At 47.8% G+C, this 16,434-nt stretch overlaps 2 protein-coding genes and 1 pseudogene across 2 annotated transcripts; 1 reads left to right on the top strand and 2 right to left on the bottom strand.

Moving 5' to 3' along the window:
- Nucleotides 1-299: 299 nt before the first annotated feature.
- On the bottom strand, nt 300-2,701 carry LOC117865187 (plastid division protein PDV1). The gene is made up of 2 exons (XM_034749364.2): nt 2,195-2,701; nt 300-1,190 (listed from the first exon to the last, which is right to left on the bottom strand). The coding sequence occupies exons 1-2, from the start codon at nt 2,540-2,542 to the stop codon at nt 696-698; spliced, it is 843 nt and encodes a 280-aa protein (XP_034605255.1). The 5' UTR covers nt 2,543-2,701; the 3' UTR covers nt 300-695.
- A 6,282-nt stretch (nt 2,702-8,983) lies between these two features.
- LOC117866301 (tRNase Z TRZ1-like) lies at nt 8,984-11,328 on the bottom strand (annotated as a pseudogene).
- A 32-nt stretch (nt 11,329-11,360) lies between these two features.
- LOC117866308 (uncharacterized) lies at nt 11,361-14,947 on the top strand. The gene is made up of 3 exons (XM_034750497.2): nt 11,361-11,728; nt 12,769-13,648; nt 14,580-14,947. The coding sequence occupies exon 2, from the start codon at nt 12,782-12,784 to the stop codon at nt 13,613-13,615; it is 834 nt and encodes a 277-aa protein (XP_034606388.1). The 5' UTR covers nt 11,361-11,728; nt 12,769-12,781; the 3' UTR covers nt 13,616-13,648; nt 14,580-14,947.
- The last annotated feature ends 1,487 nt before the right edge of the window (nt 14,948-16,434 follow it).

The raw sequence follows: 16,434 nt of genomic DNA, 5'->3' as shown, positions 1-16,434 counted from the left end.
GGTGTTACAGGAACAGACACAAAGCAACCGACCAGTGGGCGCAGCATGGGTGAGTCAGTTAGACCAAAGCTCAAAGTAACAAAGCTGGATACTGGTGCATCTAGAAAAGAGTTGGGCTACGTATAAACAAAGCAGCTTCGGCACCAAATATGACCAGACCAGCAATCAACAAAGCAAAGCTGGGAAGAAGCATCATCAAGCACAAGGCAGCAGAAAGCAAATAACATCATCAGTACTCCAATTAAAGCATAGGCACAAGCACCACATGTACCCAATCTGCAACCACACGAACATGAAACTTATCACACAAGCAAAGAACCTTGAACACACCACACTCAATAGCACAAGCAGCAGTTGCCTTTTGCAGAATGGATATGATCAAAACTGGCAAGAAAGTGGAGGGAAGATGGTGTGGAAGGCTATTGCCTTCAGACCACGACCGTTCAAGTTACCTTGAACAAGGACACGGTTTACAAACAATCCATCTCTAAGAACAAAGCCATTTACAATTTGGGGGGTACAATACGTGGTATCCTTCCAATCCATCCAAAAGAATCGGACAGCCAGTCCCCTAGTTTCCTGGAACAGGGTCCAGCCCGTCGTAGTAAAGAATGATCAGTGCCCTAACAAAACCAACAAAAATTGATTTTTGGTCAAAACTTTCTGTACAGCCAACAGTGTGATCTAATAATTCCTCAGCCTCTGGCTAGGTAAACCTCCAAATGTTTCCCTTTCCCATTCTGTTGTGAGCTGCCAGATTGAAAACTGTACTCAATTCTCTTCCTGTATCCCATGGCTGGAGTTCTACTTCCAAGTGCAATTTGATGCAGCTGCAAGAAAGCAAGCATACTTACTGCAAATACCGCAGCGTTACCTAGAGCACCACCAATCTTGTCCAGCCGAAATGAATTCTTGGCTAAGGATAAACTACATGCTAGCACATTTGACATGATCCTTGAACCACTGCCCCTGTTTCCCTCTGCATTATCCTCTGTCTGGGTTGCACGGACATCTTCTGGTGAGATAAATCGACTCTTGTCACTCACTTCACCCACAAACGCCAAGGCTTCGTCAATCACTCGGTACCTCTTCCCCTGATGCTCTGCTAATCTCATAGCAAGGACTAGACGGCTTTGCTCCAGTCTAGCGATTGCAGCATCTCGCTCAGCCCGCTGCTGCGATTGAACAGTCTGTAGAGGAAAAACAACACAGGTAAGAAGCTGATCTTAAGATAGGATGGAAATAACCAAGGTAACCAAATGCCCAGGAACTCCATTATCAATATGTATATACTGTGTACATCTTTATCAAAATTCAGAATGCAGCTTTCTGCTTCACCTGACAATTTATTAGCAAGCACAGATAGCATAATAATGCTAGGAAAATCATTGGGTTGAAACAAACAGCAAACTTGGAACTACTTCCATTTCTACGTGTTAGGATTACAAAGTGAAATAAGTATATCTTTATTTGAGACGACAAGAAACTGCATCTCTGTGTATCACACCAAACATGTATCCATGCTATCACCTTTTAATAATAAGAAGAGACAAAATGATCATGGAACGGGACACTAATATTTCTAGGGACGGGAAGGGCAAGCAAAACCATGTGAACGGGCACGGCATCCTTAATATCCACATGGCTCACATGACCCACATACCTGCACCTAAATTAGCTGGAGAACCTGTCACTTTTGACGCAAAATCACCAGAGCACAATGTTCCAAATAGAACAGCCATGGAAAAGCAAATGCAGCATCATGAGAAAACACTAACAGCACTGCAGATGCCACGCAACATAAACTGCACGCTCGTTCAGCAGCAGTTCGGTTTCTACTCTCTACCGTGTGAACAGCATGGTACGGGATCAAACAAGTATGAAACAAGTGCGTTCCTTGTGGATTTCAAGGCGAACGCCAATCCCATTGGAGGCCACATATGGAATGCAGGCAGTGTTCAGCGGGAAATCAGGATTAGCAATTTTCTCATGCCGGAATCTGGCCCAAATGCAAATCACGGGAACAACGAGACCCGGCGCTCCCAATGGCAGTCCCCATTGATCACAAATGCAGCCCAGAAGCAGTGGTCCAGACCCGAATTAACTCACGCTACCAATCAACGCGAAACCCTAGAACAGCTGTTGGGAAGCAATTGGGGGGGAGAGAGGGGTGGGAGGGGCGCAGGAGCCTCACATGTAAGAACTCGAGGTGGTCCTCGAGGTCCTCGAGCGCGGAGCGGATGGCGTGCAGGCTCCTGGCCTCGGCCACGGCCTCCGCGGCCGCCGCCAGCGCCTCTCCCCCGTCCCGTCCGCCGCAGCCTCCGCCTCCCTTGACGAAGACGCACCCGTTCCTGCCGCCGCCGCCGCGAAGGTGGGCCCCCTTGGCGGAGGGCGCGGACGGCGCGGGCTGGGGCGGGGGAGGGGGAGGAGGGGGCAGGAGGAGGTGCGCGCGTGAGGACGCGAGGATGGCGTCGCTGAGGCGGTCGTGCAGGTCCCAGATCCGCTCGAGGACCGCCTCCGTCTCCGCCGCGTCCCACCTCATCGCCGCCGGCTGCCGGTGCGGATTGGGTGGGAGACTTGGAGAGGCGAGGCGAGGCGGGCGTGGGGAAAGGGAGGGAAAGCGAAATGGAGGGGGAGTGGAGGGAGGGGAATAGGAATACGTGTGACGGCGGCACGACCGAGGCGGGCGGGTGGGAGGGAGGGAGGGAGGGGAGCTTTTGTTGGCTTGCGGCAGGGAAATCGCCGTGCTCCCGAGGTGTTCGTTGGACTCGGAGAGGAGACCGGCGACTGGCCAGGAGGCGAAGCCCCTGGATGGCTGGAACTGCAACTGTTTCAACAAGATTTCCCCCATCTGACGGCAGCTGAATTTTCTCTAGATTTCCTGCTGACTCGGACGGCGACGGCGGCAGGAGCAGGATGCCAACGTGTTTCCCTACCGAATCCAATAGTACATTGCAATTTGTATCTGGAATATATTGGTAAACATTGCAATTTGCATCTGGAATATGTTGGTAAACATGTGATGTGACCAGCTACGAATGAAACATTGTTCAAAAGGCTTCTTGGCGGTGAATAGTTTTATGGCCCTGATATTTTTTGGGAAAAAAGAATGACGTTTTCCTGAGTTAAGATTTGTGCAAATTTTGAAGAGAAGCTTGCTAAAAATTTTGTGTGGTGCAGAGATGATCTACAATTGAAACTGTCGTATCATTGGAATCTATTTTTTTCTTTTGGCAGCCCACATCGGCCCAATTAAACAAAGCTGTGTGTTGGCTTGTGAACTGTGTGAGTGTGACTCTGATGTGAGTCTGAACTTCATGTTCCCTTGTGGTGTGACCGTGTGAATGGTGAACTTGCTAGCTTGTGCGCTGTGTACTTGTTATCTTATGCTATCCTAATTCCCAAATCTATGTTGGCAACTTGGGGTCTGCTTGGTTTCAGATCGAGTCTGGCCTCGCCTCGCCTTCCCTTGCTGGCACGGGTAACGAGATCTTGCCAGGCTAAGGGCACCTGTAATGGTTACATTAAGATACTTCCTTTAGTGATGTCCACGTATGATAGTAAGTGCTGTAGATTACCCATCTAACGGTCTTACTGTAGCACAATTAACATGGGACCCACGTGTTACTAATTGTTTAATCCTCTCATCCCCTCCCTCCCTCCTCTCTTCTCCATCTCTCAACTCTTTCCGCCGCCGTCGAGCCGCATGGCGTCGCGCCCGTGGATGCGCTGAGCCCGACGGACCCCATGGCGTCGCGCCCCGCATCACAACTCGCTATGCTGCATCTCCCTGCTCGCCGATGCCTGCAGCTTGCTCCGCCGCCCGCCACTCCTCCCCTCTCAGCGCCGGTCGCTCCCTCCTCTGCAGCGGCCTGGCCCTGCCCCTGCGCCGGTCACAACAGGTTTTCCCCACTTTGCGCCACTGCTCCCGCACGGACTCGCTCCATGCGCAGGCCCAGAGGCTGCTTGTGGCCGCGCGGGGCTCGCTGCTACTTGACGGCAGGCCGGTTCGCACTGCTGCTCATCGGCAGACTGGTGAAAGGATCTTGTGATGCCTAGAGGGGGTGAATAGGTTCACTTCAAATTTTTCATGAAAAACTTTACAACAGTATTAGATATGTTGAAACTTCCGACGCTATGCTGGAACTTCTGATGCGTCGGAACTTCCGGTACTGGGTCGGAACTTCCGATAGTAGAAAGTGAGCTGAATGAAATTCAAAATGAAACCTGAATCTGCCAATTCTGTTTGAATCAAAAGATTATAAAAGAAGTGTAGGGACTACTGCAGGTGATAGATATGCGAGGAACCACATAAATTTATAGATCTGCTTAAATCAAGCTTCTAGGTCAATATGAACACGAAGAACACAAAAAGCACAAGAGACAAGGATTTGTTTACCGAAGTTCACTTCCACAAAGGAAGCTATGTCTCCGTTGAGGAGCTCACAAAGAGCCGGGTCCTCACTAATTCTTTACCTCCCTCAATCAACCACAAAGGAGGATTGAGTCACTTACTATGAATCCACGAAAGATGGGTAATACAAACATTTTCGGGCGCACCACACAAAGAGGGTGCTCAAACGTATGACGCCTAGCCATCTAGAAGCAAGCTTCAAGAGTAATAAACGTGAATCGATGGCGAAGATGCTTGGAGTGCTCTTGAGATGAATTTATTGGACCTCACACTCAAATCCTCAAGACTCACACCTTCAACCTTGCTGTCACCCAATCCCTAGCTCAAACTCTCAAGGATTTAGCTCAAAGGGGAGTGGGGGAGGAGTATTCAATGCTTGGGGGCTGTTGTAGCTTGAGTTGTTCAGCAGCAATGAAGGGGGGCTGAGGGGGTATTTATACCCGAGCCCCAAAAACTAGCCGTTACAGTACATTTATGTGCTTGTCGGAACTTCCGACGAAGTTAAATTAAAACAGCTGAGAATTTCCGATATAGTGTCGGAACTTCTGACATTGCCAGATAAAAACAGTTGAGCACCCCCGGTCGGAAGTTTCTGAATACTTTCGACCGGTGTCGGAACTTCCAACACTCACAAAGACTGTGAGAAAACAAGTGTTCAAGTGAGTGAGTTGTGTCTCTCAATGGGTGGTTAGCATCTCAATTGAGCACTTTAGCATTCAAGCTATCCATCCGCATCCCCCTTAATAGTACGGCGTTGCTATACTCAAATTTAAAATTAGAAATAATAGAAAAGTTTTCTTTTGAGCTCAACACCGTTATTTCTTTGAAATTTGGGGTTCTTGAGATTCCTTCCATAACTTTTGCACTTCTTTAGAATTAAAGCCTGTTAGTCACTTGATAAAATTATTAATCCCTAACTATGCATGTCATCAACACCAAAAACCTACTTAGGGGACCAAATGCACTTTCAACCGGCGGCCACGCACCTCCTCCGCGGCGGCCTGATGGCCACGCCCCCTCCGTCTTTCTTCTGTGAGCTGGCCGAGGTAGCCTAGCCTCGGCGACCCTCCTCCCGCGTGCCAGAGGCCCACGGCGACAACCCTCCTCCAGCACCTGCGAGCTGCTCGACGGAGCTGCGTCGGCATGCCCACGGCTTGGCGTACCCATCCTCCGTGCGCGTTGTGGGCCACAAGCTCCGAATGCCACGCCTGTGCGCGGGCTCCAGCATCCTAGCCCCTCGACGCACTCCGATGTCCCCGAGCCCCCGGCGACCTGCATCTTCCTCCACACGCTCCGGCCTCCTGCACTTGCGTTCGTCCCCACGCCGCTGCCGGCCTAGCTCCGCGTCGCCTGAGGCAGCCATCCCGTGCTCCGGCGACAGTCCCTTCGTTGCTGTCATCCGGGAGGAAGGAATGTGAAAAGGGGTGGGCAAGGAAATCCGCACGTGAGTGGGCCCTGCTATCATTGTATTCCGTGCTATCGGTTTACACTGAGTGTTGCGACGTTTTCCCCTCTCTCCTCATTTCTCTTTCTGACGTGGAACCCTGTAGAGAGCTTATCTACACCCATCGCAGGTGCCCTAAGGGTAGTCCCAACCCATGATTTCCATGAGTAGAGTCTATGCAACCATGTCAGCAAAACATTGCTCAAGAAGCTGCTACTCCAGACCTAACGTTTCTACATGTGGGTCCCAAATAAATTCTTACCTTTCTCTCTCCTCTTCATCGTCCCGTCCTTTCTCTCCTGCTCTCTGAAACCCGGCGCGGTGTCAAGGCGCGGGCGCCGGGCGGCACCGACCGCCTCTAAGCCGACGGCGGCAAGCTTGGCGGGCAACATGTGGGCTGGGAGATAGCTGTGACCCGCAACAAGGGGGCGGTGACGGGGCACCGTCAAGCATAAGCCGCGGCAGTGAGCGCGCGCGATCTTCCCACCTGCTGGTGGCTGGCGCAGGGCACCAGTAGGCAAGGTTTACCTTACTGATAAGAGAAAAAATCGGAGGTCACCGAGAAACATGTTTATTGGATTTCTCGGAAATTTCTTGGATTCGACGTTTTCCTTTCAGATAATTTCTTTTTAAAAAACCTCAGTTTGTACACAAAATAACCTAGATTATTTCCAAATAACCTAAGACATAACAATGCATAAAAATAGGATAAGGTTTAGGGTTACGGGAGCCAGGGAGGGATTTTTAAGCCGGGCTTCTTTGGTTTGGGCGCGAATTCAAAAGAGCCGAAAATTTTGAGCGGTAAAATAAAAAATCGGGCTCAACCGAGAAACACGTTTATCGGATTTCTTGTTTTTTTTTCGCTGAGAAAAATTTCCCTGCCAGCAGGTGGCGGCACGAGGCCACGGCAGCAGGCCGCGCATGGGGTAGGACGGCAAACGCGGACTGGGCAAGCTCGAGGGGCGGCGCAAAGAGTTCGGGGGATAGGCCCGTGGCGGCCACGACGAGCTCGAGGTTCGGCGCAGGGAGGCCGGGGCAGCGAGCGGAAGCAAATCCGTCAAACGCCATGTGTTGATTCTTGCTATCGCTGTTGATTCACTCCACCAGGCATGGATTCTTGCAATTGTGATTCAATTTTAACTATCCGAGAATCAATTCGTGCTCGTTCACAATTAGCTTACTTGCAATAATTCTGCGTGCAAGCAGGCGGCAGCAGGGACATGGGTGAACGAGCTGCAACACGCATGTGGAGATCCTGGCCGAGCCGACCATGTGCGAGCGGAGCTCCAGTGGCCAGATCTGGGTGGACCTCCAGTGACCATGCACAAGTGGAGCTTCGAGCGGTGTGGTCTGACGTCGAGTGAACGAGGGGGCAAGCAGCAGGCACTGGCAATGAGCGGGTGGGCAAGCTTCACATGAGCGACGAGCGGGACTGCGAGCGGAGCGCGAGCACCAGGTGGCGGCGGAGCACGCACAATGGCAGGGCCAACACTGGTTGCCGGAGAGCATGAGGGCGGCGGCAACGACGAGATGCAGGTGGGTCTCACTCGATGGAAACCATAGTTCTCCCCCCAACGCCGATCTGACGGTTTCTTCGGTACTCGGAGCACGAGTCGACTTGGTTTCCCAGAGAAACGATTTCTTCCTCTCACCTTCTTAAATCTCTTGCCACGTTATATTTTGCCTAAATGGATGCTAATAAATGTTGAAAAAACTATCCTAATCAGCAGGGTTCGGACTGCTCTAATTCTTGCTTGCACAAGCATCGAGGAGATCTCGCTGCACAGCCAAACTCATTGGGCTATCCTTGACAAGCAAAGCGGCACAGTGGTCAGCAAGGGATCCAAGCGGACCCTTGGTTTCGTGGTTTCAAATTGACGAAGATGACACACAAATTCCAGACGGAATTCTAAACAACACTAGAGTAATTTTCGTTTCCGATTGTCAATCGATTTTTTTTAGTTGTGTCACGCCTTCCACACTGGGCCTAGCAGGCGAGCTGGTCTAGCTTCCGGGCCACACTCATATTCCAGTGGGCAAAATCTCATGGTCTAGCTTCCAGGCCACACTGGGCCTAGCAGGCGAGCTGATGTCTTCCATATGTATTTTTTTATGCCACTTTCTTTTTTCTTCTCTCTTCTGCCACAACACTATTTTTATTTTTTGTTTTGTGGGGTGTAATATCTTTTGATCAGATCAAATTAGTGGAAGAATTTTTAATGTACTGTAGGTCCAATGTATATTTGGTCTTCTTTGTTTTTCCAGCTTATTGTGTGTGTAAAAAAACTTATGTGGTATCCATAAAGATAATGTATGCACATTTATAGAGTCGAAGAAGTCTGAAAACAACCCATGTTTGAATGGCTGCAGCAGATATTTTAATCTTTTTAATTTTCTTTTTAACATTTTTTGTTTCTTAATTAGAACTTGATTTGTACCTATCTCTTTTTTAATATATATGATTAGCAGGGTAAAATCCTCCTGTTTCATAAAAAAAATGTATGCACATTTATGTGAGTGCATGTGCTTGTACCGTGTTTTTTTTAAATGTTGTTTTTGTTATTCTTTTATTTTCCTTGTCCTGTAAGTTGGTTCGCTTAGCGGGTTTGCAGTCGTATTTATATCTCATGCACTTTTCATCTGCTATCTTTTCGATTGTTGTGGCCTCTATTTTTCAGTCGATGTTTTTATGACCCTCACATTATTTTCCGGCTGATTTTACCATGCATCAACCGTTTCTTGCCCCTGTCCCCTGCCACTGTATGTGGAACACTCTGAATGGTCAGAAAAAATTGACTGACGCATAAAAAAAACCGAAAGTTGTGCAGTACTAAGAAATGTAGTGAAAAAGATCGTCGACGAAAAAGACATTATCCTTTCGCGATTAGTCTACGCGCGCGGCGAAGCGCGCTGACCATCCTAGTATATATGAAAGTGTGGAACACGAACTATTGTTGTTGGTCCAAAGTCACATGCTATTCACTTAACATCAAATTGTTAATATTCAGAGTAAGATAAATCAGTCTGTAAAAAAAGGAATAAATTGTTGCTAATACGGTCGTTTCACATTTCACTATCCCATCGTTCCAATGTCATGTGAACGAAACAAGTATAGAGTATCGACAACAAAAAATTCCTCACGAACCTTCAATACTCCAATGATTGCTGCATAGTATCGTTAGAGCACAAATAACAAAAAGATTTCCATCGAAAACACCTATGCAATCCAATTTGAAAAACTTCATTGCTGATTTATGGGTTCATATTTTTTTCTTATTCAAACCCTTCCTTCAATGCATAAATTCTGCTTCGGAAATACGGTGGCAACCTGTTTATTGCTGCATCAATTTCCTACAAGCAGAGCAATAATAACTCATGAGGTTTATTATTCTTTTATGCAGACATGGTTCTCACTGAAAGAAAGTCCTCAGAGAAGGGTAAGAGGATCAATTGGCTTAGTCACATGTTTGAGAAAGAAATAGGCCAAATTTCCAAGATGACTGTTAGAGCAGCATGACAATTGACATATATTTTTTCATCATATAATAAGTACAACTTTAGAGTAGAAAAGAAACGTGCATGTTAACAAAGCTGCCTCAAATTAAACAAAACTTTGATACCCACGCGGAAATAAAGCATCTTTCAAAAAGTATTAGTCTAAATGGACCTGAATAATAGAAAAAGAAAAAATGCAGTTGTCCATAGCATTTCAGTGAATAGAACTGAATAGGACTGAAAGGAAGGTTAGATGTCAGCTCACCTCTGTAGTATAACGAGCAGAAAAGTGAAACAGTAGAATAGCTTTGTTTTCAAGCTTGTCAGATTGTCTTGCTATCTGCATTTGGCAAAAGTAAACTTCATGGGTAAATACTAGTATTTGACGTTTTGAAAGATCAATTAAAAGTTCAGAATACCTAATGACAGTTTAACGAAATACCTCAGATAAGTGGGTGTGCCCATATTTTCTTGCATGCTCAACTGAATGGGATTCATCATCAAGGAAAGTACTCTGAAGTTCACAGAGAATATTTTGCTATATATATTAAACATAATAAGAATCAATCAACATGCTAAAGGTGAGCGACTACAGAAAATAAAACGTTCAGCATAGGAAACCGAACATGTTTCTAACTAAGGTTGCTATTTGCTGAGCCTTTAACTGCGTCTTAGTTTCCTCACCAAAAGCTACAGAACAATTGCTACTTGCTACTAATGCCATAAAAATCGGCTACATGTTAAAACCGAGAATTTAGCTGTAAAGTGATGGGTGATAGCAAAATACCTCCACGACAAGAATTTTTGCCCTCAACACATCTGCATTATTATCTGGATCAAGAATGAAATCTAACGTCGTATCTCCCGTGAAAGCAATCTCAGGTGTGGATACCATGTTCGTGATCTGCAAATTACGAATTCGTGAGGGGGCATAGAAGGCATAGCACATCAAACATGCTGTTAGTACTAGACTGTGCTTGAACTTGAACTCCACAACCACCAGGACAGACCAACCTCCACACCTGATAACCTCAGCTGCTTGATCTCGCTCCCCGGCAAGCCAATGAACTCCTGCTTGAGCTTCTTATTCACCGAGTATATCACATACCCCTGGATAGAACACCAGATAGATGATTTCGTCCTTCCATCAAAACATTGCGCGATTACAATGAAGTGAAGTGAACCCAAACTACAAATCGCCACTCACCTGGCTGGGTATGACGTGGCAAGTCCTGAAAGCCCTGACCTTGAGGTCCGTCCTGAGCTGGTACTCCTCCCGACCTCGAGGGGGACCAGGTTGTAGTTGAGCTCGGAGGGGGCTATGGCGCGGTACACCTCGAACAGCCGCGCAACAAGGTCCTGGAGGCACGCCGGGACGAAGATGGTGGGCGGGCGTAGGCCAAGGAACGCCCGCGCGGCCACGCAGATGTGGAGGCCCCCGATGTGGTCGAGGTGCCCGTGGGAGACGAAGAGGAACTCCTGCGAGATGGCCTGCTGCGGGCACATGCCGATGTCGAAGGCGAGGCTCAGGGTCGGGAAGATGACGCAGGTCTCCTTGCCGCCGACGGAGACGCCCTCCACGGGGTACCCCTCGATCTCCAGCAGGTGCTTCGCATTATTCGACCTCGTAGCCGGCGCGGAAGCGGGAGTACCAGGATGGGTGGGTGTGTGAGCTTTCTCCGCCGCGAACTCGCCGATCTTCGCCATTGCGATCCGTGACGGCCTGACGGGCGACCTCGCGTCGTGACTCTGGACGGATGGCCGCCGGTCGGAGGGTGGATGCGGGCAGGCCGTAGACGGCGTCGTCCGGCGGGCGGCGGCGGCGGCGGCAGGGAAGTGACGAGGCGGCGGGTGGTTTTGTCCCCGTCGGGGATGGCGGGGGCGGGGATGATCCACCGTCCCCATCTCTCCGCAGCCCCGGCTAATTTCAGCAGGAGTTCATAATTCAGCCCAGCAGCCCATCAAAACGAGGCCCAATACGAGATGTATAATAACAGGAATTCCAAATCCTATACTCACTCCATCCGTTCCCTCAGTCCCTCGTCCCCTCTCCTTCCTAGCCGCCGCTGCCCACCCCCAAGCCCCAGCCCGCCGGCCGCGGGCCGCCACTGCTGTGCTGAAAAGTCGCTAGGAGAGGGGGCCGGCGACCTGAGGCCATTACCTGACGCGGCAGTCTCCTGCGCCCGAACCCCGGCGCCCATACCCTGCCGTCCCACGCTCTGACGACGGTGACGCGCGCCGCGCAAGATTCGGGTGATGCTCCGTCCGCGGCCATCGGCGAATCCACAGCTAACGTCTACATATCAACAACACTAGCTGTACAGCTTTGTCTTCCGCGCCCACGAGCTCCAACAGCATCACGACGACAAGGAAGGGTGAGAAACAGAGTTTGGCTTGTGCCTCGTGGTAGTGGCGTTGTACAACGCTATTGTGCTGACTGTTGAAAACAGCTTAGATTTGACAAAGAGTCTTTCTTGTTGCTGGGTTTAGGGCAATGATGCAGTGGGCTTCGTTTTAGTAATGGATTCTAGCTTTTTAGATTTTTTTTTCTTGATAAGGCTGCCTCGGCTTTGAGTGAGATCTCCATACTGGCCCTAGGTTCCGAAGACTGCGCATTGCAACGACCGATGGTGTAAACGTTTTTACTTGGAAATGGTTCACTGTAGTTTTTGATTGCCTGTTGCCGAATTGACGGCTGGTTGATTTGCACAATTGTTGCTTCGGATTGCTGAAAGTGGGTATTTCGTCCTATTGATTTACCTCGTGCCTCAGTTTAGAATGGAAACACGAAGCTGGTATCTAAAGTTTTTTCCTAGCCGAAACTAGATAGGGAGGATAAAATTAGCTATTTATTTATTAATTTGATACTTACTCAGTATGTCTCTGCTGTGGCAAGCATGCCCACCATGCTAGATTGTGAGCCCTACCTGTACCCCAAGTGCATCCTCCTCTGCTTTTGCACATTTTTGGCTTCCATTCTTGTCAGAAGATATTAGTAGAATTTGGATGGTCGAGGTTATTGAATCTAGAAGTGGTGGCAACAATGTAGTGTGAGTTGATTTGTTGTGAACATGCTGTAATTCATCGACTATCATGTCTGTGCATTACATTTTCTTGTTGTTAGCTATAGTTTTGAAGGTACGGCCAGAGATGCTGCTTGATATTTCCTGTGTGAGTTTTCCCACATTTTGTTCTCTATTGGATATAATCAGTACTTGGTTTTTCTACTGCATGTCTCATTGATATGGTTCAAACACATCTTATTTTGTATTTAGCATTCATTTGTTGTTGCTTAATTGTTTTCTTGGACCCTACCTGCTCTGTTTGATTAACTGCCTACATGAAAACTCTATGTTTGTATGTTCCACAAAAAGAAAACAAAAGGTCAACTAATTACATATCCTGATTTATGCAGGAAACATAGCTGAATGGCTTCAAGTGCACGGAATATCATGTTTCGGCGTCTCAAGACACTAACTATAAGCCCTGCACTGGCATCTGGTGTGACCAGTCAGCATCACCAGCTTCAACAGCGTGCACCAGTGAGTGGCACAGCCAAAGGAAAGGCCAAGCTCAAAGCAGGACAACCTTTGAAGCGTTCCAGCATCGGGGCAAAGAAAGGGGTGCCTTCAACTGGTGGGGGTGGGGGTGGGGGTGGGGGTGGGGGTGGGGGTGGGGGTGGACGTGGTCGTCGTGAGGCCATGGAGCGCATTACTCAGATTTCAGAGTCTTGTCTCAATGCCTCTACTCCCCTGCGGCACTTGTCCCCAAAGGAGCGTCTTCGTGAGGCCAAACGTGAGGAGCTTGGACTTATATCCAAGGAGAGGCAACGCGAGCTTGATGTAGCCAAGGCCAAGGCCAAAGCTAAAGCCAAATCCAAAGGTACTGGTGCAGATGATGGAGACCGTGTGCTGATGGGTCCACCGGGCCTTGACTATATCAGTCTTGGGCTGGTTGATGAGGAGGCAATCCCCAAGTATGAGCTCACAGTTGAGGATGGTAGGCGACTTGCCAAAGAATACAGTCGTGTGCTTATGCGGCGGCACCGTGCAAGACAAACAGCAGAGTCAACGCTTCTAACACTCAAAAAGGAGGCCATTGCTGCGCTCCCTGAGAAGCTGCAAGCTGCTGCTATGGTACCTGACATGACACCTTTCCCTGCAAACCGGTACATGGCGACACTCACACCACCAATTGAAGGATACATTGAAAAAGTACGGGATGCTGCCAAGAAGCACTCTGTGAAGGAGAAACTTCGCTGAGAAATTCTAGGGAGGAAACTGTTTCCACATAAGGTGAGGAGAGTTTAGGCATTTTTTCTTCACTGAATTCCATTGTATATGGGTTAAATGCCATTATCAATTGTAGAAAGGAGCCCAGGACAAACAAATTTTCATAATAAATTATCATATTTCTGTTTCAAATGCTTTACATGGCATCCAGAATGTGTTACTGAACCTGTTTGTGTTATTAAGAACAGAAAATTTTGCTGCCTCCCTGTGATCCTCAGTTGTGCTATTACTGTAGCAACTAGCAAGATAAACAGGAAAAATGCCTTGTCCAGGCTCCCCCCAAGTAGCGATGCTAGTATTTTGCGCACTTGAAGCACTTATCATGGACTCATGCTTGCTGTTGCTTACTTCGCATTTGAAGGAATTGAATATATTAGGTGATTTGCATCCAAATTCTAGACTCCCATTGCTTATTGCTAGTGCTGTGCTGTGGAATTGATGATAAATCAAGCATGATGTTTCATTTAAGTAATTGACTTCCATATTTTACTGCATATAGACATAGTTCAATAATAGGGAATGACTATACTCGGTAGAGGTATCAGAAACTCAGAATATAGGTTGATAATTTTGGATAGTTTATTTGTGAAATAAGAGTATGAGTTGGTACTCATTCTTTGTGAATACAGATGAACTAGGGAATTTTAACTACTTTATAGTGCTGAAGACAAAAATGATTTGAGATAGTAAATTCGAACAAGATATCTGAGACATATTTCACTTGCAGGAAAACTGTGTTTCTGTTTTTTTTCTATTAAGCTCTCTCTTGCATTCAGTAAATCCAGTATGTCTTGAGTTTGTCTTGAGTTTGCATCTTTTGTCAGTATTGAGTTTCTGGTAGTTCATTTCTTTTGTACTTTTCATCAACTAATCCTCACTATGTAATTCTCCTTGTTATTTAACCCAGCTCTATTTTTTTCACTTTACTTTGTAGGTGAATCAATATTCAGTCTAATATAGAAGACCAGTTGTCACAAACTGTGCATCTTTGCACAACCTACAATTGTCCAATTTTGTGGTCCAGTCAGAAATCCTGATTCCAAAGAGCAGCCTTGGTCTAGACATAAATCCTTTTGCTAATTGTTTTTTTGCAACGCTACAGCCCACAGGAATGCTGCTTTCTGTAGCTTTTGCTAGACTGCTATTGTTCATTCTTGGGGATTTTCGATGTTTGTTGTTGACAGCTGACTTGTGTAATTAGGTCGCAGCATGAATCAGGGAGACTGAAGAATCTCTTGATTGTGTATGAACCGGTTGCCTTGATTGTGTTTTTCATGCCTTCTGATTCTGATTCCACTTGCATATTCAGTGCCTCAGTTTCATAAATGTTTCTGTGAGATATCAATTGTCAGCAGCCCTGATTCTGATTTCAGACCAGTGACTATGGTCACTGCGGCTTCGTTCTAGCGAAACCAGCTGCAGAGGAACTGTGTGGCTGGCTCATCCCGTTCTAGCATGGCCTTTGCTACATGTTCTATGTAGTGAATACACTCTCATACTGTCTTTATACCAAAGGAAAGGATGTCCTTCTGTACGATCTCCTGCATGAAAACTTAACATTTTATCTGTTCTTCACCATTTTTGTAATTTTTTAAAAAGAAACACAAAGACACCACAAATACACCGTCATAATGTCCTATTCAAAAATCATCAAGAAAGTCATCTGCTGGGCCATTTGTCCAAGCTCATAGCTCCAATTTACGGGAAGCCACAGAGCGAGAAATCTCCTGTGAGCTCCGCTTCCGTGGGGACGTGGCCACAGCCGCATCCAGTCGAGGCACCGAGCGCAGCACCACGGCGGAGCGAGGTTATCCAACCACCGGAGGAGATCGCCCGGTGGCGGCGCTATTCGACCCGGCTCGGGAGCCACCGTGCTTGGCTGGTGAGCTCTTCGTCATGGACTTATCCCATTTCAGATAGCTGAAAGCCTCAAACCCCTCGCCGCTTGTGCTCGGTTTTTCCGCTCGCCTGAATGGGATCAACTAATGCCAACTGGCAACTATCACCTGCTGTCGTCGCAGATCCGGCGGCCGGCGCATCGCAGGCACGGCGATGGCGGCCCCAAACCGGCGCTCCCGGCCGGACTCGCACGGCGGCGTCCTGCCCCTGCCCGCCGACGTGCTGTACGCTACACTGGTAAATTACTGTTAAATTTGGCTTCGGAAAAAGTGTTGCCGTGGCGGTGAATGGGATTGCGTACTTCTGCTCTGGTAAGTTTGCTCAGCCACAAGATGCTGCGCTACACTGCGTAGCTTGTTCTGACCTCGAGACGGAAGAGTGGAGGCCAAGTATCCGAGGACCCCTAAGCAGCCTTGCGAATGCTCCTGGTTTGCCTGACCCTGATTTCAGTACGGGTGCCCAATCAATGACTGCCCTGAACGGCTGCTTAGTTGTGGTCCACGACGATAGCAACTTTATCGAGTCACTAATGGACCTATGGTTCCTGATGGACTTTGAAAGGGGCTTATGGGTCAAGCAGCACAGCATAAAAGTTCAACTCAATGACTGGCCTGATCTATGTGCAGTACATCCCTTGGTGTTGAATGATGGAAGAATAATACTTGTTTACGTAGGGGATGATACGGGATCGTTAAGAATTTACGATCAAAAGACCAATGTTTCTATGCATGTGGCAAAGGTGGGGCATTGTTTGGCAGTTGGCTTGTACACAGGAGGCCCGTTAAGCCTTTCAAGTGGGCCAATTAATGAGGTTAGTATTGGCTTTGATCTTGTTTAGCATATGATGTATGTAAGGGATAACTTCGTTATTTCTAGGTAGCACAATCATT

The sequence above is a fragment of the Setaria viridis genome, chromosome 1 (assembly GCF_005286985.2).
Source record: "Setaria viridis chromosome 1, Setaria_viridis_v4.0, whole genome shotgun sequence".
NCBI classification, from domain to species: domain Eukaryota; kingdom Viridiplantae; phylum Streptophyta; class Magnoliopsida; order Poales; family Poaceae; genus Setaria; species Setaria viridis.
Note: the sequence above shows the minus strand (reverse complement) of the source record. Positions and strands in the feature narration are given on the sequence as shown.